This window comes from Capsicum annuum, chromosome 8 (assembly GCF_002878395.1).
Source record: "Capsicum annuum cultivar UCD-10X-F1 chromosome 8, UCD10Xv1.1, whole genome shotgun sequence".
In the NCBI taxonomy this organism is placed as follows: domain Eukaryota; kingdom Viridiplantae; phylum Streptophyta; class Magnoliopsida; order Solanales; family Solanaceae; genus Capsicum; species Capsicum annuum.
The window spans coordinates 38,503,750-38,526,472 of NC_061118.1; the positions used below are offsets into that span (position 1 = coordinate 38,503,750).

The 22,723-nt window shown below is 34.7% G+C and overlaps 1 protein-coding gene across 2 annotated transcripts; it reads left to right on the plus strand.

The window, feature by feature from the left end:
* The first annotated feature begins 5,172 nt into the window (after nt 1-5,172).
* LOC107846398 lies at nt 5,173-22,128 on the plus strand. Of its 2 annotated transcripts, XM_016690805.2 has the most exons (21): nt 5,178-5,349; nt 5,444-5,516; nt 7,300-7,422; nt 8,222-8,391; nt 9,865-10,014; nt 10,502-10,651; nt 11,630-11,687; nt 13,074-13,396; nt 15,728-15,859; nt 16,276-16,395; nt 17,767-17,853; nt 18,125-18,244; nt 18,379-18,493; nt 18,639-18,764; nt 18,997-19,131; nt 19,648-19,796; nt 19,902-20,042; nt 20,261-20,584; nt 21,130-21,248; nt 21,368-21,461; nt 21,642-22,128. In XM_016690805.2, the coding sequence occupies exons 1-19, from the start codon at nt 5,293-5,295 to the stop codon at nt 21,226-21,228; spliced, it is 2,652 nt and encodes an 883-aa protein (XP_016546291.1). In that variant the 5' UTR covers nt 5,178-5,292; the 3' UTR covers nt 21,229-21,248; nt 21,368-21,461; nt 21,642-22,128. The 2 variants fall into 2 exon arrangements, with proteins under 2 accessions (XP_016546296.1, XP_016546291.1); XM_016690810.2 differs by lacking the exon at nt 19,902-20,042 and having other exon boundaries at nt 5,173-5,349.
* The last annotated feature ends 595 nt before the right edge of the window (nt 22,129-22,723 follow it).

Here is a 22,723-nt window from a genome sequence, read left to right on the forward strand (position 1 = left end):
TGGTGCAACAGAATACCCATCTATTCGATTCATAATCATATTACGGGCACCTAGAACCATTAAACATGAATCCAACATGAGTCTACTGTTACAACAGAATATTTATCTGGTGCCGCAGATAATGGATCTGTTTAAACAGACTGCTCTTGTACTGCATTTATGTTCGCGTGCAAACTATTGTTGAAAAAACAGCACACTAGCAGTTACTCAGATTCAACTAAAAAACATAATCTAACTTACCAAAGTCTCCTCTCAAGTAAATTCCAAAGTTGAAAGTGATTTACGAAATAAAATTTGACATAAGAATTTGGTCAAAGAGCAGCAGTTGGGGTAACAACAATTACAACAACAATAGTCAACAAGAAGAATATGAAGTATAAGATGATGATAATGAATCAGAAGATGATGAATAAAGCAGTAACAACAATGAACAACAAATATCGCGAAGAGAGAGAAAATAACAACGGATGAGGAGAGAGAAAAAAATGCTTTTTTTCCTTCGTTCCCCGTTATATATTAACTAACATTTGAATCAAAGTGTAAATTTAAAAACTTGTGGGTTATTTTGAAATTTTCCAAACTTTCTTAAACCATAATGAAGTAATTGTCACCTCTACTCAATTATTAAGACTTGTGTCACCTACACCTCATTTTAAAACTCTTTTGTTACCTGTGGCCCGAACCCCCAACTAACATATTATGGACTGTTAAAATTCAAAACCAAATCAAACAACACATTTTCTTTTACCTTAGTTTGATTTAATTTGTTTCTTTTAAAAAAAATAGTGATAATGGTTGCGCTTTGCGCGGTTAGAAATAACATTAGTAAATTTATATTAATAATACATATTGTCGCAGATTATTATAAAGAAAATTATTTATTTTTATCTTATACCTGTGATAATTAATTGTATACAGTTAATTAAATTACAAATTCTTCCTTGTATTTATGCATTTTGTTGGATAATAGAATTTTTGTTTCTTTAAAATTTTATTTTATATATTTAAATGAAATAAAGATGAGATAAGAATTTAAAAAAATTATGATCAATGAATACAAATTAAAAGAAAAATTTTTAGTTATTGTTTTGTACTTCGTAATTAGTTATGTCAACTATTATTTCATAATTATGTTTTAATATTAGTTCTAGTTATTTATAGTTTAAAGAATTTGATATAATAAAATCAGCATTGCTTCGAGTTTGAAAGTTCTATCCCAACAAGAAAGATTGCAAGTTCTATTACACTAAGAAAGCGGTTATAAATAACAATTATTGTTATCCTTCAACCTTCCATTGTTGATTGTTGCTCACGTAAAAAGGACCCCCCCTACCCGCTCATTTGAGAAGTTTAGAAAAGTTAGATAACGTTAAAAAAATACTTTAAAAATTGTGCAATATATTTAGAAGAAAACATAATAATGTCATTAGCATCTATCTATTTCTCTTTCATCCTCTTCCATAGATACAAAGTTGGGTCTATGTGTTTTATACACCATGTTCATGAAACTAATGAAACAAACAACAGAAAACTTTTAAAAAAATTAAAGCGTTCCATGTGACATGAAAGGATATCAAAACTAATGAAGTCTCCCCTTTTAATGAAGGGATATCTAACTTCATGTACATCAATCATTTTATAAGATGATGATAATACACCTAGAAATTAAGGATATAAAATAAAATAAAAAGAAAGAAAGTAAACAAAAGAGAAAAAAAGAAATAATACACAATGAGATCCCAAAATTATATGAAGATATACTAAAATATAAATAGGCAGGACAAATGAATTGTGCACTTAATTATGAGAGATTAATTATATTTTAAAAAAAAAAAAACTATCTAGGCATACTATATAAATAAATACTGATACTATGTGGGTGAAACAATGATATAATTAGACTTTATTTCATATGGTAGATAAGTATTTTAGATTATATTTAATTAGTCTTTAGATACGTACATTGTACGTGTGTTTCATGTAATAAATTTTTATAGATTCATAAAAATGATTAAAATTCTATAAAAATATGTGTGCAATGAGAAATGCAATGCAACAACTATAAATAAATCTTTATAAGTATGATAAAAAGCACCAAGTAAGGGGTGCATTTGAATGTTTAAAATTAATTCATAATTTTAACCAACAAATGTAAATTATGAACTTTATTTAGTTATTAGCAAACCTTCAATAAAGTCAAAAATGACTCATTTGAGACTAAATAAAAATATAGATTTACTGCGATTAAAAAATTATAAAAACTTAAATTAAAGAAGTTTAATGAGAAAAAAATAAAAGAAAACAAAATAAAAGGAACCAAAAAAGATAAAAGGGTCGAGCATTTAAGAGACTCAGCACACATTGAACTTGTATTAAAAAATTGAAAGAGTAAACAAACCTTTTCATGATAAATAACAATTGTTTCATTATAGTTGATATTTATATTAATTATATTTTAAAACTTTATGGCTTTAAATGTAAAAGAAATAAATGTACCAGAAAATATAACCACTTTTGTAGTAGCCTAAAGGCACATATGACCACTTGAATAGATTAACATTTATAATTTTTCATTCAAATTTATATTAGTTTCAGTAAATACTTATTTAATATTTAGTCTAATATGATATGATTATTATCTATATTTAATTAGTATTTTATAATATTTTAATTTAATGTAGGAGTAAAATAAAAATCCAACTTTTCACTTTGAAACTTACATCATCAATCGACAATAAAAGCAAAGAAAACACCATTCTAAATTCAACAATTGAAATCGAGAAGTAACAAATATAATAGAAAAAAATGTAAATAAATGAAAAAAATAAGAAAATTCTAGCTTTGAAGAGTGTCATCTCACCTTCCACTTTCTCTTTAATTGAGCAATGAATATGGACAAAAATTTATTGATCATTAAAAGAATTATTCTTTTTGACTTTTTTTCACTACTTTTCTTCTTTTCATTATTCACTCTAATTCTCTTGATTTTTATTTTTAATTAAAAACTCAATTTTTACATTTAAAATTTCTAATCGAACATTTTTCTCTTAAAGATCAAAAAATAAATCAGCCATGTTGTGAGACTTTTGTCAGGTCATTTTGGCAATACGTTCTTTTGTACAAATGAATTCTTTTGGCCAAAATAAAATAATATATATATGTGTATATATATATATATATATATATATATATATATTTGTATTAATTGACATATTTTCAAGTTAGGTTGCGAGATGTTAGATTTTTTTTTAAATTATTGATACTTGAAGAAAAAGAAATACTAAATTGGGATGCTTAATTATGAAAGTTGAGTGATATATAATTCAAATTGGAGATAATCGAACAAAAAGAAGATCTAAAAATTAAAGAAAAGAGCCAAAAATAATGAATCATTGGCCAAAAAAACTACAAGTCAATAAGTTCTATGTTATCAACAAAGCACTAAGTTGAAAATATTTTTCGTCGCCCACATATTGTTAAACTTTGTAATAAAGTCTTGTTCTTGAAGGGTGCATTTCTTGCATTTGACGAAATAGCTAATTGAAAACACTAAATTAAGCAATAAAAATGTATGTATCTATATATCTATCTATCTATGTACACACACATATATAGAGAGAGATCATTCAAACTTCTATACTTCGCCATACTAATTAAGTTGATAATCTCTCTTGGTGAATCTTCCAAGACATAATCTCTCTTAATAAATCTTCCAAGACCATTAAACTTTCTTCTTTGTCATGATAATCTTGTGTCAAATTAAATTAATTCTCTCTTTGATGAATTTATACCAACATCAAATTAAACTTGCTTCTTAATCTTGATAAACTTGTGTATGTTTGACTATTATTATACAAGAAGCAATTCTAAAGAATATTTAATGATCTTCATCAAAATGATGATTACCATATTATCACATGAAAAAAATGTAGAAAAAAAATACTATTAAAGAAAAGAAGGAGAAAATGAAAATGAGTATCCAACAATTCTATAGATGAATGGTATTTATAGATTGATTAATTTATAAGAACTAAGCAAAATGAAGTTGAGAAGACATGTTATTTAAGTGGAGAATTCAAATAGATGAAAGTTATTTTGTAACTTTTGAATATAATTACATATAGTAAATATGATAGAGTTTTTCTTTAATTAATAAACAAATTAATTAGTGAAAGAATGAAGAAAAAAATAAAAAAAAAAGGAGAAAAAAGATAAATGGGAATGAATGCATCTAAGACATGCCACATAGGATTGTCTTAGAGTCTCCTTTATATATATATATATATATATTGATAGGAAAAAAGGTCAAAAACATCCCTCTACTTTGATAAATTGACTATATTTGCCCTTTATTGTACTATTAGATCAAATATATCCTACCATTATACTATCAGGCCAAATATGCTCCTGTCATAGAGCAAAGTTATCAAAAATATCATTCTTTTTAACACTTCACCACAATGACAAAGTGTAAGCCACGTGACGTGACATTTGGGTGATGTGGAGGCCACGTGGCATGCCACTACAACATCAGAGTTTTTTCCTTCTTCATTTAAAACTTTTTACTTCAATTATTTGGTTTATTAATTTCTTAAACAAATAAAATATGTGAGTATTTAACATAAAAAAAAAGACTAATCACTAGTCGTAAAATATTCATGGCGGTGTCAACTTTTTCTAGCATTTTGCTAACCCTAAACTCCCATTTGCGGCACCTCTCCATTGAACTTTTCAAAATCCACCACCTTCTCCGGCAACTCAGTTTTCAAATCCACTGCTTGGTGATGGTTCTCTTTCATTTGGTGAGGAGATATCAACATTTATTAATGATGATAGTTATTTTATTTTAAATAAATAAAATATGTAAATATTTAAATTGTCAATTATTTTTAAATAACTAATAAAATTTGAAGCAAAAAGTTTAAAATAAAAATAAAAAAATTGATACTGAGGTGACATGCCACGTGATATTCACCTGACCTAAATGTTACGCTATATGACTCTCACCTTGTCAACAACAACAACAACATACCTAGACCCCAGTATATTTACTAATGACAGATATATATTTGACGCTATAGTATAACGAAGGAGATATTTAATTGAATAGTATAACCTAGGAGATATTTAGTTGAATAGTATAACGAAGGACAAATTTAGTCAATTCTTAAAAGTAGAGGGGTAGTTTTGACCTTTCTCCCCCCAATCTTGTAGTATTAGCGATTTTCTTTCTTCTCCTTTACCTCTCGCCGTTAAACCCAAAACCCTGTTAACTTTCCTCCGCCATTAACAATGGTGAAAACTAAAGCTCAATCAAAGAAGCAGCAAAAACGTGGTGTTGATTTCAAAGTAAATATCTTTTTCTCAATAGATTTTTGAAAATTATTTTCTAATTATTCTTTGATTTTTGTTGAACTGAGATATATTTTTTTCTTTTTTGCAGAAAATAAGAAGGAAGATTGGAAGAAAATTGCCTCCTGCACAGAATGCAACAAACACTGAAATCAAATCCAAAGGTAAAAAAAAAAATAGGATGAAATTGTTTAGGTTTATTTTGCCTATATATGTATATAGTTTAGTATTTGAGTTGAATGTCCTTTGGAAATAGTCTTTCTACCCACACGACATAGTGGTAAGGTCAGCATAAACTCTACGACCGCACTTGTGGGATTTTACTGGGTATGTTCACTATATTGTTGTTGTTATATTGTGTATATATAGTTTCTATTGTTGCAATAGGTTAGAAAGATTGGTATTATGGATGGCCTGATATATATATACACGCACACACATAGATATACATGTATAGTTTAGTATTTGAGCTGAGGGTCCTTCAACAGTATTTCTACCTCCACAAGGTAGTGATAACGTCTGCATAAACTCTAAGACCCTGATTGTGGGATTTTAATGGGTATGTTGCAGCGGCGGAGTCAGGATTTTCATTGAGTGGGTTCAGAAGTAAATTTATGAACTAGCTGACGGGGTTCGACATCTACTATATATGCATAAAATATATTTTTAACCAAGTAAAAGTAGTATGAAAATAGTATACTTTTTTGTCGATGGGGATTCGGATGAACCCCTCGATGAAAGGTGGCTCTGCTCCTGGTATGTTGCTGTATTGTGTATATATATAGATGTAGTTTAGTGTTAGAGGTGAGGTTTCTTAGGAAACAGTTTCTCTACTTCCACGAGATAGGGGTAAGGTGTGCGTACACTACCCTTCCCAGACCAGGCTTGTGGGATTTCACTAGGTATATTGTTGTTGTTGTTGTATTGTGTATATATAGTTTTTGTTGTTGCAATAGGTTAAAAAGATTGGTATAATGTATGTATATGTAGTTTAGTGTTAGAGTTGAGGGTTCCTGGAAACAGTTTCTCTACCTCCACGAGGTAGGGGTAAGGTGTGTTTACACTACCCTTCTCGACCACGCTTGTGGGATTTCACTAGGTATATTGTTGTTGTATTGTTTATATATAGTTTCTATCGTTGCAATAGGTTAAAAAGATTGGTGCTATGGATGTAGCATGTATCCCGTGGAATTAGTCAAGGTGGCATGTATTCTATGTAATTATTCGAGGTGTGGGCAAGCTGGCCTGGATACCCCGATTATGAAAAAAGAAAAAAAATTAGTAATATTGCTTTTCGCGATTAATGATCTTCCATTTCCATATAGCAACTTTCTGTTTGTTCCTGAAGCACAAGAAAAGATAGAACCTTTATCAATAACCTCCTAATGCCGAATCAGATAGAACTAAGCATTGGGTCTAACTCTTCTTTGATGTCATCACGCTTCAACCGGGTTATTTTATTCCAATTCTTTGAAAGAAAATAACTTAAACGAGAATACCTAATAGCATAGCAATACATTTATATTAAACTTCTAACCCAAGCACTAGCAATGGAGCCGTAGATAGTGGAGAGGTCGGACCCTTCTTCGGCTTCTTCTGCACTATTGGCTACTGGTTCAGGACCCTTCTTCGGCTTCCTCTGCACTATTGTCTACTGGTTCATGTCCAACACCTTTACTGTTGTTCCATTTGTTACGTTCCGTTCAGCAGCTACTGATACCAACCAGAAACAAATGCTACTTTTATCAGATAAAGCGCAAATCTTTACAGAACCAACACAAGTATTGCAATCTTAATCTTTTAAAAAGACAATTTTCAGAGCAAAGTATAGCAATTCCCCTATCCTTCTCTTTTAATTTCTTCCATCCCCCAAAAATATAACATCGTATCTTTTGCGCTAGGGGAGAATGTATGAATTAAAGTTGTTTATTGATGATTTAATTGCAGCAATTATTCTACCTGAGCAAAGTGTAGCTTCAGAGAAGGCTGGTTTAGCTGTGAGCAAGAAAGGTTTAACCTTGAAAGAGCTTCTTCAGCAAACAAGTCATCACAATGCAAAAGTTCGTAAAGGTACAAACTTGTTAAGATTATTTCTCGTCGGGACAATGTATGGAATTTCATGCAGCTTGTTACATAGTAAAGAGTGGAAACGTGAAACAACAGAACTGTTACACTTAACCTTTCTGATTTCTTACTTCGTGTTTCGAAAAAAAAAAACAAGAGAAAGAAGAACAAAGCAGTCAATTGATTTACATGGCATATGATTTAATCTAGCAAAATTGCTGCATTTAATCAATTCTCCTTTCAGTTGGCTCCCGAGGCGAAGTGGTAAAAGCTATGAGAAAACTGTTCCAGAAATTTCGAAAATCAATCCATCATGTAATGCAGTATCTGTTTGCTACTTACATGTTATGTATATGGTTTGTTCTGTATCTGTTTTCCTTTTGGTTTCTATTTGGTAAGAAGCTTTCAAGTTGGCAGTATTATGATGATTATAAGAGATGAACTTATGTCGCGTTTCTAGAGCTAGCCTTTTCACTGCTTTGAAATTAAATTTGCGTTTCTTTTAATTAATAGGCATCTTGTTCCTTGGGTTAAAAAAAGATTAGTTGTGTTGCAACATCCTACATTGAGTAGGGCAAGTATTTTGGGGTTGCAAAATATTTTTCTGTTCTATCTTATGGCTTTTATGCTTTACTTCTCGTCTTCGTGGTCAATGGTGTAGTCTGGTCGTTACCATGTTCAATCTCTGTTATATTTTTTGAAACTGGTAACTTTTTCAATCTCTGTTAATATATATGTTTTTTCAAAAGATCTGTTTATTGCCAGCCCAACCTCATTTGTTCACTAAATCTCTGTTAAATTTCAGATGCATTACTCGGAATTAGAGACGTTCTTCTTAAATTCCCAGCTGAATTGAAACTGCATAAGCTTGCTGTTATTGAGAAACTGCGGGAACGTATCAGTGATGATGATAAGTTGGTCCGTGAAACACTCTATCAACTACTCAAATCAGTTATTTTTCCTGGCTGTAAAGAGGTAGGTTTGTAAACCTTTTTCTTCCGGTCCTCTCTTTAGCACCTGGCATGGTTTTTAGGAGTAAAAAAGTGCATTTAGTATGCATACTACTTTTACACCTGAAAGCTTCTTTCTTTTAACACTTTCTAGAGAATTTACTTCCATGCACTACGATCCTACATAAGTGACCTTTGTTTTTCTTGCTGGACTTCAACAACACCAACATACCCAGTTATTGAAAGACATGAAAAAAGTGGGGATGCTCTATATTGTGCTTTTCATGAGCACATCCTACCTGCCTTTGGAAAAATACCTTTTTTGCCACCTTGTTAGTCTCTTTTCAGCCCTCGGAAGAACTGGATTCTACACCAGATGATCCTTGTTCGATGCACCTAACAGTAGTCCAAGATACGTAGTTGGAAGGACCCTATCCCCACAATTCAAAACTTGAGTGAGCGATCCAATATCATTCGCCTCCCTAACCAGATGTGTAACCAAGTGAGAACTTGGCCTAAATAATTCAATCGAGTCTCTACTGCATCACAAAAAACCAGGGTATCATCCGCGAACAATAAGTGAGATACTGGTACTGCCCCTATACCCCCAATCGCAGCATTGAAGCCCTTCAAGTAACCTCCCAAGAAAGCTTTATCCATCATCATGCTTAGAGCTTCCATAACTAAATAAACAACATCGATGATAGAGGATCCCCTTGTCTCACAACCCTCAAACTCCCCAAAAAACTGCAGGGATTACCATTACCCAACATAGAAAACTTCACCATAGTGATGCATTAAATCCATTTCCTCCATTTCTCCCCAAATCCCATTTGAACCATAATGGAATCGGGGAATTTCCAGTTCACATGATCATAGTATTTTTCAACATCAAGTTTGCATAGCACACCTGGCACTCCTAGTTTATCCTTGATTGCACCATGCCGTCTGCCACCAACGCTGTATCTAGAATCTGTCTACCCTCCACAAAAGCATTTTGCGAAGTAGAGACAGTCTCGTCTAACACCTTCTTTAGTCTAATAGAAAGCACATTAGAGTTGACCATATAGATGCTTTCAACTAGAGCAATAGGTCTATAGTCCTTCATGCTCCTTGCGTCCTCCCTTTTGGGGATGATGACAATGATTTAATCATTCGTACTATCATTGAAGCAAAACAATATGTGTGTTTCCTCTGCTGTTAATTTGATTTCCATAGGTGATATTTTAAGAAAGTTAGAGTTTGCTTTTACTACCTTCAATTTTTACTGTTAGTTCCACTTCTGCTTGTTACTCTTGAGGTTTTCAGATTAAGTTAAACCTTCCTGTTTGTGGTTTTACTATATCTGCTTATATTCTCTTAGTATTTAAGTGCAGATAGCTGTCTTCTCTTTTCTTTTCACTGTGATTATGAATGTTGTTTGTTTGAATTCTACAGGACTTTGTATTATGTTTCACCTATAAATTGATGGGGCTGACACTATCTGTTTGTGTTGCAGGATAATAAGGGGCCAATTAATTCCTTGATGATGACATATATATTTAATGGGATGACACACATGGCTATTGAAGTGCGGTTGATGGCTTTCAAATTTTTTGATCTCTTGATCCAGTATTTTCCATCTTCCTTTTTGCTGTATGCTGAAAAGGTAGATACACGGGGTTTTCTTTGTGGAAAGTCTTAATATTTCTCCAAATTTCAACTTTGATTTTTATTTTGCCACTGTTTCAGTTGTTGATGGTAATTCTCTATCTATATCTTGATTTAACAAAAACACCCGTTGAACTATCTTTCGTTGATTGATACATTCTAGAAAATGCCAAGTTGAGATGTGGGATGTAAATTTAATAATGTGCTTAAATAGAATCATATTTAGGTTGCTTATCAAAGAGGAAGAGTCTTGCTTCTGTTTTCTCATCCCATTGTCTTTAAAATGATGAAATTGCTTTTGCTGTATAGTGGCGTTTCATCACTCTTCTTCTGCTATGTCTTTCAAACTTCTTCATGCACTTGTCTGATGTAAGATCTTTATGTTGCATTTTATTGTATTTCATTTCCGTTTATTCTGTTAGGGTTTATTGCCTTAAAAGCCGTGATGGAGTTTTTTTCTCAATAAGCTTCTTGTTTTCTTACAGATTCTCCAGAACTATGAGGACATTCTGCAGAAGAACAAATTTTACTTGCAAGACAAGGGCAGGCTAAAGAACGCCCTTGCTGGGTTGGTTCGCTGCTTGTCACTGTTACCGTGTAGTAATCAGGGAGAAGGTGATTCCTTAAGTAACAAGGTACTATCTTGTTAATTGTGCCATCAGGATACACAAGTGCATTCTTTTTTGAAGTTTATGGTTCTGTGTTAGTTGCAGTAAATTATTTCTGCATGCTGATCAGAGGAAATAATTTGTTTTGGTAGTCCAGAAAGTGTGCAATGTATAATTTTGCAACAAATCAGAAGAGTTGCCATGTCTGGCTCTATTGGACGCTACTACACATACTTATTATGTCGTATCCCCTTTTCAGTTTCCGTGAAGTTTTATCTTCTATGATCCCACAACAGCATTATTATTTTTTAGGATTCATGAGTAAGTGCTATGGAGGTTTTAGCTAATCGTCCAAGCCAGTAACTTGATGTTCCTTTGACTAATAATCTCTAGGATGATTCTTGAAAACAGAGAAGAAGGGAGAACTTACCGTCTTTGTTTTCAGTTTTATAGGTAAGATATGTAGTGACTAGTTAGCGACGAGCTTGCTTCCTCGTACAGTGATGTGCGAACACTTTGTATTCAGCAAAGCTCCTAACCACCATATTCTCCTTCAAAAGCTTAGCCAGTATAAGCTGCTACAGGACAACTTCTTGTAAGCCTCCAAATAATTTTTACGGAAAGGCGGGCGGTGGGGACTTGATATAGAATACAATGGAATATAGCTAAATATATTTAATATACTACTGTAAAACTTGGAATGTACTAAGTTGTCATCATGCACACACTACAAGATTGATTATATGTGCAAATCCCGAAAATTCCCCTACCTATGGAGTAGGTTTTTTGCTTTCCTAATGACATTGCAAAATCGACCTTTGTAATTTAACTTCCTTTGGTGTGCGTGTTACCTTTTTTGTTGGTAGGCTGAGTTAGTTCTGTCAGCTAATGATTGATATGCTGCAATTTTCCCTTAATTACAGCCAAAGTTGTTCTAAACTGTGCTTGGCGATACGTTCCCTCTAAGCTTTTCCCCGTTCAATTCTTACTCTTTCATTTGTACAGGATGCAACTCGGGCTAGCTTGCATGCTTTTGATCTTGATCTGTCCGATAAATCTACTGGTAAGATTTTGTGCCTAATTGAACTTTCAGAGCTCCTTTCATTTCAAAGACCAGAGCTGCTTGTGATAAATCCTTGTAATGGATATAAATATATCCCTCATATACTTAACTGACTTTTTGATGGAACCGTGGAGTAATCTTATCAATCATTAGGGCATTGGTAACAATTTTTATCCTCTAGATGCACAATCACATAATATCTGGTCCACAAAAGCTCAGATGATCTTCTTGATTGTGTTATGCATCTAATAAATGTGGTATCTGTTGTAGTTTATTGTTCTTCCATTGGCCAAAATAAGCAAAACAAGCTCCAATTATTATCTCCACTGCATAGTCCCTAGGGCATTTGTCTAGTGGTAAGAGTGTTAAGCATGATATGTGAGTTATGGGCACTTCGCGAGTTTGAACCCTGTCCAAAACATGGTATTTAAGTGGAGAAGGGTAGAGACTGACCCATTATCCACCAAGTTTGAACTATGCTAGTTGGGTTTTTTGGATTTATCTGTTATTTTAAAAGCTTTGCACTAGCGACATCTTTAGCAAGGTTTCAAGTTTTGTCCAAGTCCTCAGAAGAACTCCAGTTGTCTCGCCCGCGCCAGAAAAGCTTCTACAGCCTGGGGTTGTTGATAAGGATTGAAAGACCAAAAAACTATTGTAGACTCCGGTTTGCTGAACATGCTGATATGTAGAAAAATGTGGAAGCGAAGGAGAATGCTTTCCTTCAGCAATTGTTGGAGGGAAGACAACTGTTTGAATGGGTAGTGGGAGGTACTTATGTCTTGAGAATTTCTTGAGTGTATCGTTTGAAGGGAATGAGGCTAGGCAAGTAGAGGAATGGAGTAAAAAGGGAGGCAATGAGGCTAGGCAGACACATGAACCTGGGGATGTTGTTGTGGTCCCTAAGTTCCCCGTGCACTAATTTTATGTTAAAATTAACTAATGAGACAGTGGTCAGCAGAGAAAAAGTAGATAAAGCTAGGTATAATAAACTGGTTATGATATATTGAATGAGTTCAAGAGGGATAAAGAGATCATTAATAATACAATCGACATCTCGGATAAAGAATTACTTGAGTTACAGAAGAAGATTGAAGATGTTTTCCCTTGCCCATCGCCTAACAAAATCTATGGTGCTCACAAATTGTTGGAAGACATAAGTTAGTTGTGGGGTCTTCCATGATAATTTAGATCTGACATCCATTACAAAGTATATAAACTGGAGAAAAGTCTCATTGGAAGTTATTCTATTACCATCATTTACAGTCCGGTGATGATCTATTGAGATATAATGGGATATAGCTCTTAGTTGCATCCATTGTGACTTTCTAATGGTTTTTCTTTTTGGAGGCTTGCTGAAACTAAATCCAGTTGTCATTTATTTTGCAGATTTTTCTGGTGTTGTCAACAAATTAACAGATCTCTTGCCCGTTCTAGTTAGCTCGTTCCAGGACTTTAGTCCGTTAATCCACTCCACGGACCATTTAGATGCACAATCCTTCGATTGTATTTTGTTTTTACTTCAAAGCATTGATCTTGTGGTCAGGTTCTTGGATCATGTGCCTGGCAAAAATCAACACAACTTCCAAAATCTGCCACCTGCTTACCAGAAAAACAACCTCGGTATATGTGACCAAAGTATATCAGCAGTGACTTTAAAAAAATTATGGGATGAGTTTCCTTTAAGTCCGAATGATTGCATGTCAGAGAAGGTACAATTTCCTTATTGATGTTATTTTTCTTCATCCATGTTGCTCTCTATTTTTAGAAAGTAATGATTTTCTTGTGGGACCACCTATATTTTTCTCCCTTATCTTTTAGTTTTTTTCCCTGTACTTCTCCATTACCTTCTCTAGTTGCGAATCATAGGGGTTCGTTACCCCCTTGAATCTATTACTGGCATTTTCTGCATTATGTTAGAGTTTCTTTTGCACTACTTTTAACTAGACTAGTATTACAATAGCCAGGTAATACCGTACTAGTAGCCGTGCCCTCAATAATAAAGGTGAAACATTGCGAAAGCTTCTTTTCTGATTGTAAACATCTTCTGACTCCATTAGAAATACTCAAATGTTAAAATGATTTGTTAGCTGTCTCAGATCAGCAAGTACTCCTCCAGTATTCTCTCCTTTCCACCAAAAAAAAAAGGAGAGAAAAATCACAAGTCTATATGCATTTGGAATAGAAAAACAAAGCAAAATACTAATGATCTTTACTCGAAACAATCTGAAGGGATGGTTATAGTTTGCAGAATAAAGTCTATGCATCTCATTGTTCAGCTTTAGTTGCTTGGGTATTGCTCTATTTTTACTAGAGTCTAAAGCTGCAGTGGAACTCACTACATATAAAGTCTCACGTTTTTGGAAAAGTATATAAGACTTGTGTTGATGAGTTGCACCAAGATGTATGATTGAAAAGGATTTCCACGTGCCAGGCCAATGAACAAGAATGAAGAATCAAGCCCCCATTGAGGAGACATGTTGAAGACGTAATTAAGTAAATAAAAGTCTCTCTCTCTCTAACATTTTAAACTGTTGAATAAGACGGTCATACATTTCAACACTCATTTTTTAAAATTCCAACGATCAGTGCTAACACATCCATGGTAGGAGAACTCGTTCTAATGAACTATCTACATCATATGTATTCTGAAACTGACACCAAAACCCCAAAATAAAAAGACTAACTGCACTTAATCTTGTTCATATTTTCCTCTACCCTTGAAACCTTTATGATTCTTTCCTCCTAAGTGACCATCATATACCTGCAGGAACAGTTTCCAGAACCTTCTTCTTGCCTTCCCCAATTCCTTTTCCTGTTCAGCAAAAAAAAGAGTTCTTTAGTTCTTGGCATAATGTTGCAACGCCAAAAACAGAGAGGTGCATCTGCCATAGTTGAGTAGCAACTGCAACAGTGTAGGAATAGGTGATTTGCAGTTGCTATCCATTGTTCAAAGCAATCCAGAGTAGATTCGAGGATAATTTTTTGATGAATAAACTCTAGCATAAAAAGGTTATGAGATCTATCAAGATGAATGGTGTGAATATATTTACTCCTTGGAGTCCTTTCCGGATTGTTTCTTCAAGAAATAATTGAAGAATAAAGCATTAACTAACAACTACCAAAGTAAACAATAACCATTATAGAGGCTGAGTATCTGGATAAAGATTTAGGTCTTTCTTCTTCAATATCATTACCAACTTCCTTCCTTAAAGAGGAATTCTATTATCAACTATTTTGTAGTATCCCCCCCAAAACTTACGTGGTATCACCTAAATGCGTAATTCATCAATATCTTCAGATGTTTAGAACTGAGTAGTGATACTTTGTTGTATATTGTGACTTCTCAAATTTAAAAAAGTATTTTTATGTGAGCTTCGACTTGCACGAGACAGCTCAATAGTGAAAATTATCTGTAGGCTGAGTAGTTGGAGACTGATTGACTGCTATTCACCAAGAGTTAGAAAAGCCCAACTTTCGGATCATTTAAAGACGTAATTATACATCAAGGAATTCCATAGGTGTTCTACTGAGGATGTCCTCCTGACTCCTGATATGTTATATCTACATCTTTAATAATAGGTCTTGAATGCTTGAACTTGTTAAAGAAGCCAGTCTAAGTAAACTGAATATCTATGTTCAAACAGTTACTACTATTAGCAATTAGCATGTTAATTTCATGCCACATGCACTTAAAGTTTTAGTCGTCGTTCAATCATTCTTAAACTAATTTAAGTCTTCAAAGAAACAAAACTGTTTTATCAGCAAGTGAAGGTCCGGAACAAGAATGCTAGCCCTTCCTATCTTGCATCTCAAAAATAGTCTTCAATCTTGGCGACTGTTCCAAACAAGACATGCAAGAGTAAAAGTAGGCCATGATTTTGTTGAAGTCCTTACAAATTTATTGGTAAATACTCATATGTCAGTGGGTCATAGATGCAATAACATCTCTTTTTTTGTTTTACTTTTCCTTTTTGTCTCTTTTCATTGAAAGTGATTTGTCTCTGATTGTTCTTATTTTTTTTTGGTTGCAAATATTTCAGGACGGCGATCGATACTTCATGTTGAATATTGTGATTACAGAAATATTTTTGCATCTAAGTTATGGGTCCAAATTATCCCCTGCGTTGTTGGAAAGATTTCTGGAGTTCATCGAGAGTTCTCTATCTGAAAAGGTTTGTGATGCTGAATTTATGAAAATTCAGCAGAAAAATTAAGTTCAGCTGGTTGTAATTTTGATGCCGATGAATGAGAAATAATACCTTCATTTACTTGGTTTAGAGTAAAAAGAAATTCGGGAGTTAAATTAGAGAGTAAAGGACAATAGTGGGGTGTGGGGTTAATATATGATATATTCTGACCAGTAAGAAAAGAATAAGTAAATTAGCTTTAGCGATTAAAAGGTGCACAACGAGCATAGCTTGAGATAAAACTTATGTGTTTTTCCCCAAAAATTTTCAAATCTTTGAAAATTTCTTGTTTTGTTTTTTTCAAGTTATATCTCTCTAATTGTGTTTAAGTTGTCTCTCTAGATGAGTATGTGTGTCTTAGCCTCTGATGGTATACTGAATTTAATACCTACATCCTGCAGATTTGCAATGGCAGAGAGGCTGGTAAAGTACATCATGAGAAGCATTTAATTTCACTGGTTGCTTTTATCCCAAAACTCATTATGCAAGTGTCTGTTGCTTGGAAGTCTCGTATCCTTCAGGTTTGCACAACAAACTGAAAAACCTATACTTTAAGTTAAGTCTCTCTTGTAATGTCATCATTTTGTTTTCTTGATCTATGGTTCAGTCTTGTCAAGCAGTTCTAAGAACCTATAGTTTTCAGTTTTAGTATCACATATTAGAGATATTGAAAACAAATTTGATGTTGAAGATGCCCTTATTTTTTAATCTTAAGCATGCTCTCCTCATTTTTTCAACTGTATTTAGACCCTAGGTTTATGATCCCCTTTTGACTTCATGTGGTATGTGCTGCCAATGTTGGTAGTTAAAATTTTCACTTTTTTGTGGAGGTTCAGGGTAAAGGTCCATTCTTTATGGAGAGGGGTGATAGTAGGGAAATATGGGGTGATGGAACTGGGGTGGAGAATTAATGATGTCACTGTGGTGTTGGGTGTGGAGTGGAGGAATATCATGAAGAATGGGCTGACTTTTGTGATAACATCTCTTACAGGGTACGGGACGGGAGTAGAGTTAGTTTTTGGGAAAGAAAATGGTATGGAGACATGCTAAAAGATGAGACATCTATAGGATTTCTTGTCAGAGGGAGACGATAGCCCAACAAATAATGGTTACGCAAGGGGAAAAACATTTTGGGATCTGAACTTGAGGAAAGACTGGGAGGTCAATGAGTTTCAAAGGTTGCTAGCTCTACTTCATCAATATTGTGAGCCAGTCGTTAGGCTTGACACTCAGATGGAAGTTGGGGGAGTATATGCGTTCTTTCTGTAATTCTGTTAAATCCTTTTATTGGAAACTTTTCGTGAGGGCAGTGCAGGTTTTTATCGGTAAAGTCGATTTTGATTCCTAAGGTGCCGAGAAAGGTGCGCTTTTTCTCATGTTAGAGGGCTGATTTTGACAACGGAAAACCTTAGGGAAAGAAAGGTCGTATGCAAGGAGGCGAGTGAGGATGTAGATCATCTTCGTTTACATTGCAACCTGCTCAGAAGACGAGATTGTGGTGTGATATGTTTTAGCTGGTTTGGTATGTCTTGGGTGATACCTAGATCTGTGAAGGACATGTTGCTTTGCTGGAAAACTGGAAGAAGCTGGAGAAAATGCGAGCTTGGAATCTTGTTCATTTGGCTTTGATTTGGATCATTTGGAGAGAGAAATAGGAGGGCTTTTGAAGGGATAGAATTGACTTTTGGCAGTTGAGGAATAGCCTCTTATCCCTTATTTATTTTTGGTGCACCCATGTAGTAACGGGTTGGATAGATGATTTGGTGTCTTTTGTAGAGAACCATGTCGTGCAGTAGGTTCTTTACTTTTTGATATACTTGAATACGGCCAATTTTGGCCTTTTGATTAACATGATTTTTTCTACCTGATTAAAAAAAAACATATGATTGCAGGCTTTTACGACAGTTTTTGAGGAATGCAGTCCAGAATCCTCAATGAAATTGGCTTGCCTTTCTGCTGTTGAGGAAATGCTACTTCCTGTAAGATTATCTATCAAAACAATGCACATTTTTCATATTCCTAGCATGTCTTTGGAGTGTTTTCATTTTTAATTCGTGAAACTCCTTGTCTTAACCGAAGGGAATCTCCTTTTTTCTGGTTGCGGTTATTTGTTTATTTGAAGTAAAAATCATGTATTAGCAGCCATCTTGATGAGTAACTAGATTACCTCTTGTTACTAGACAGTCAGCACAAGTTGATGTCCATAAGCTTTCTTCGTTGAAACTAATATCAAACTTTGGGTGATTGTAGGAGCAGAATTGCATCTATCTGGATCCTGAAGATCTTGAAATATTTAATCATAGTACATGGATAAGGGAGCTTCCAAAGCTGTTAGTCCTCTTAGGTGATAAACACCCATTACATGCAAAGGTACCTACTTAGCTACCACCATACTGGTCTTACTTGAAATGAAATTAATGGCATATGCATATCCATTTGCTCTTCAAGTTTTCATATTGAGCTGAACGATCCTCTTTTGCTTCCAAAATAATTGCCTCTTGTAGTCTGTGTTACGTCTTCAACTTCGTGCTGGACAAGCTGCTAAATTGAACTATCAACTGGCAGAAGAATATGACAATATGAAGTACATTAGAGATTTTTACTGCACCTACCGCAGTGGTACTTAAGATTTGTCGTCATCTAATTCCAACTTTTATTTCTTTCATAATTCTGAATCTCAGACTATTAATTCCTCACATTCTAAAGTTACCGGTTTCAAAAAAAAAAAATTCCTCACATGCTGTCCCTTTTTCTTGCATTGTAGGAATTGTAAGCTATGGTCCGTTCATGAGGCTTCCTAGAGACATTCAGGAGCTCTCTGTATGCTGCCTGTATTACTTCCCTTTCTTGGACAAGGAGCTACTTCAATCTTTAGCCTCATGTTGCATATGTAAGTATAACTCCTTGGCTTTATTTGTACAGGCATATTTTAGCGGATGTTCTTCTCTCGTATCAGGAAAAAATTATATACTTAAATAGAGGAAATTCTCTTTTGTTAGCGTCTAGATGTATTGTTACAAAATATGGTTCAGGCAAAATATGATAGAAGAAGCACATTCTCGTGTATGAGCATTAGCAGCCATCCTCACGATATTATTTTGTCTATGGTTGTTTTAATGTAGGTCACGAGTTGGAACCATTTATCCTTTTCCGAATCATGGAAGTTCTACACGCAGCCTACAAGGCTGGCCATATTCAGATTGCAGATTACATTAGCTTCTTGATCACTTTGCTTTCACGCTTTCAAGTTTATCCCGGTACCTTCTGAATCAGGCTTTTTGGTGTTCCCTCAGTACTGTTAAGAATTTTAAAACTATAGAACCCAAGTGGTTATAAGTCCTGGAGACCAGAATTTAAATACTAAAGGTGATTTCTCTCGTCTGCCTAAGTGTTGGTGGACAGAGTTACCTGTACTTGTGTTGGTGCGAGGTAACAAGTATTCAGTGGAATAGTCAAAGTGTGTACAAGCTAGCCCGAATGTTTCCTCAAAAATATTGTACTACAAGACATAATTATTCCCTAGTTTATTGATTAGCCGTTGAGCAACCAATAGGAGAATCTGATAGAAAGATTACCGCAAAATTTTTGACAGGTATTGATATTTGAGTCTTACTAAGAAATAAGAGTCCCTTGCAAGGAACTTGTCCTTAAATATTCTGCATTCATTTTCCTTTTTGGCTGTAGTACTTTCTGTTTCAGATATTGTTACTTGTCCTTTGGCTGTGATCTATAGTTATAAATATTAAATCTCGAACCTGGATGCTTTTCTGCAGAGAAAATCTATCCTACCGACAAGCACGAAGGGAAGTCAAATCGTGGAACCTTCAAATCAGTTGTTAGGGCTGTTTGTTCTTGCTTGTCACAGATTGGAGATGATGTGCTTGTTTTGCAGATGCTTGAGAAAATTGTTCTTGATGAGATAGTGAGTTAAACAGTGCTTGCTGTATTAATACGGTGTTTTTGTTTTGGGATAGATGATCATGATATTTCTCCAGCCACTGAATTCTTGGTTTTATTTGCTCTGCAGTTTCACAAACGACCAGTAGACAACGTATATGGTTTTATAAGATTGCTTATCTCACTAGACTCAAAACCTTCTAGACTTTCTGAACAAGCTGTCAATAGACTAATTGAGGTCCTTCCGGAGTACTTCTTAGGTGTTGTGAATGTAAGAATTTATCAAGTCTCCTTCGTTTATCACTGGTTAATTTCCTGTAACCTTATGTTTGTTATCGATACGTTCAAAATTTTGTTGATTACTTGTCCCCCAAAGTCCATCCTTTCAGAGCTTTGATTTGCGTAGTTGATGGAATTTTGTTGTTAATGTCATTTGTTTGTTATACCTTCGACTCATGGCTTTTCAATTATGTTTTAACTTTGATGTAGAACATTCCAGAGGAAAATGACGAGGCTACTAAATTATTGATTCGACGGACAAGGCATTATTACTTCCTTCCATGTTTTTTCCTATTTGATAGGAACCACATGCTGTTAAGTCGGATACTGAAAGTGATGGAATCATTCATCAGGGGAAAAGTTTCATCACTTCCGCCTCATCAGAATGGTGCCTTGACGAAGGATCATTCAAGCAGAATTCTTTCAATAGTCTCCGTTCTCTTACTTATGCATGGAGATATTAAGATGCAGAAACTTCTCAAGTCATGCAAGATGGAGATTAGAAATATATTAGAAAGCATGCGCACACTAGAGGTATGACATCAAGCTCTGAGCTCAAGCTTTCCACTTTCTCAAGTAACCTTGCATATAATACAACTTATTTGTAATGTATACAATAATGTTATTGTCCTTATGTTCTAATTTGTCCGTGTCGTGGAATATATATATCGGTTAGGAACTTGGGATGCATAATAATTTCAAGTGCTCCTAGCTTGTCCCTTCTGGACCATTTGAATGGATAAATGAGTGAGTTTTAGAAAAAGAAGACCCTTATTGCCGCCTCGAGCTTTCAAGAGCAAGAAGTTTCTATTTCAGGTCTAAGATGCCTGTTTGAGCCCCATCTCTCCCACACCTTGCCCGCTGGAAAAAGAGAAGAAAGGACCATTTACTTCATGTATTTGTGCAATGACGCTTGCTAAGAACTAATTCCATAAAGATTGTTGAATAGAACTGTGTATTGGTTTGTTCGGTGAAAAGGGGAAAAGAGAGTCGATGGGGGACTACTTTGCTGGTTCTGTGTTTCCAGTATAAGGATTCATTTTGACGTGCATTACATGTAATCAATTTTGTGTTTGCAGTCTTCCGAGGATATTACAATGAAAATTGAAGAAAGACATAAAATTCGAAGTGCTTATGATAGACTGACTGCAGCCGTTAGCACATTGGAATACGACTAACCTGGAAATGCGTAGCTGAGGTAAGTCTGTTTTCTCTGTTGCCTAGCGTGTGTGCTTGTACAATCCGTCTTGTTATTGAGAAGGCCGTTAACAGCATAAATTACGCGATTAGAAAATTTGACATCTTTACCATCTGCAGACTCGATGCAGTTCATGGTAAAAGAGATCGACTGTGCGATATCATCCAATTTTCTTTGATGACATCTAAAAGCTAAAGCTCAACGATTGAGCGGGTAAGTGGGTCATTTGTTCTGAAGGCATTTCTCTATCTAACAAAAGCACACGAAGAGTCTTAGAATCCCTATCAATTTTCATACAACTGCCTAAATTCGCCTAGGCAATGATATGCTGTTCACATCATCTCATACTGAGGCTAATTTCCCCTCTGATGTATCATCGATTTGATAATGCAGAGAAACTATGTGACGCCTTTGGCAGTTTGGCAGACGGAATTCAGTACGCTATAAGAAATCCAATTGTATTCTTCCAAACGCGAGAGACATCTCTGTCAATGGTGAACATCACAAGAGCTACTAACAGTGTAAGCTGTGTCGTCTGAGACTCTATCCAACCTCTACTCGAGTGATTATACACATGCTATTATTTGGCGATTTTGGTTTTTCCTATATGCTGTTTTGGGACATACATAGCAACTACAGTCGAGAATACATCTCATACGGATTTGATGTAGTCACCGCCATATATTTGGCATTCACGTTTGTGGTTTTGTATTTTAGCTGTAACGCGAAAATTAAGCTACGAGCTGTTCTTCAGGCTGTCTGTGCGATGAATTGTACAAGTAAATATTAGAGTAAAAAGTATCTTCTTAAAGATGTAATGCAATAACTATATAATATATCTTGGCTGTTGTTAAAATGGTCCAGTAATGCTTCTATTATGCTAGTTGTTGTTTTTTCTGGTAATTTATTCAATTGTATATATCTTAGCTGTTATTGAAAACGTTTGCGTACGCTCTTTCCTCTCTACTTGTGGGACTATAATGGTTATATTGTTGTAAAAGTACCTTTGTGAAGAAAGCTAAAACTTGTACATAATGAAACTTGCACAAGAGAAGTGGCTTCTTTTGTCAAAGCCTATATAAGCTCCTTGGTGAAATGGGGGTAATTAGATAGGCATAAGAGAAGTGGTTTCATGGACCGGCGAGATAATTCGATTTCTAGTTAGCTGAGACATCCAGTACCGGTAAAGTTGTTGTCATGTGATCAAGAGGTCACGAGTTCAAGCCTTAGAAATAGAAACGCAAGGTAAGGTTGCGTACAGTACAATACACCCTTGTGGTGGGGTCTTCCCGGACCCTGTGCATAGCGGGAGCTTTAGAGATAATTCGATTTCTAGTTAACTGAGACATCCAGTACCAGTAAAGTTGTTGTCATGTGATCAGGAGGTCACGAGCTCAAGCCTTAGAAACAGAAACGCTAGGTAAGGTTGCGTACAGTACAATACACCCTTGTGGTGAGGCCTTTCCGGACTCTGC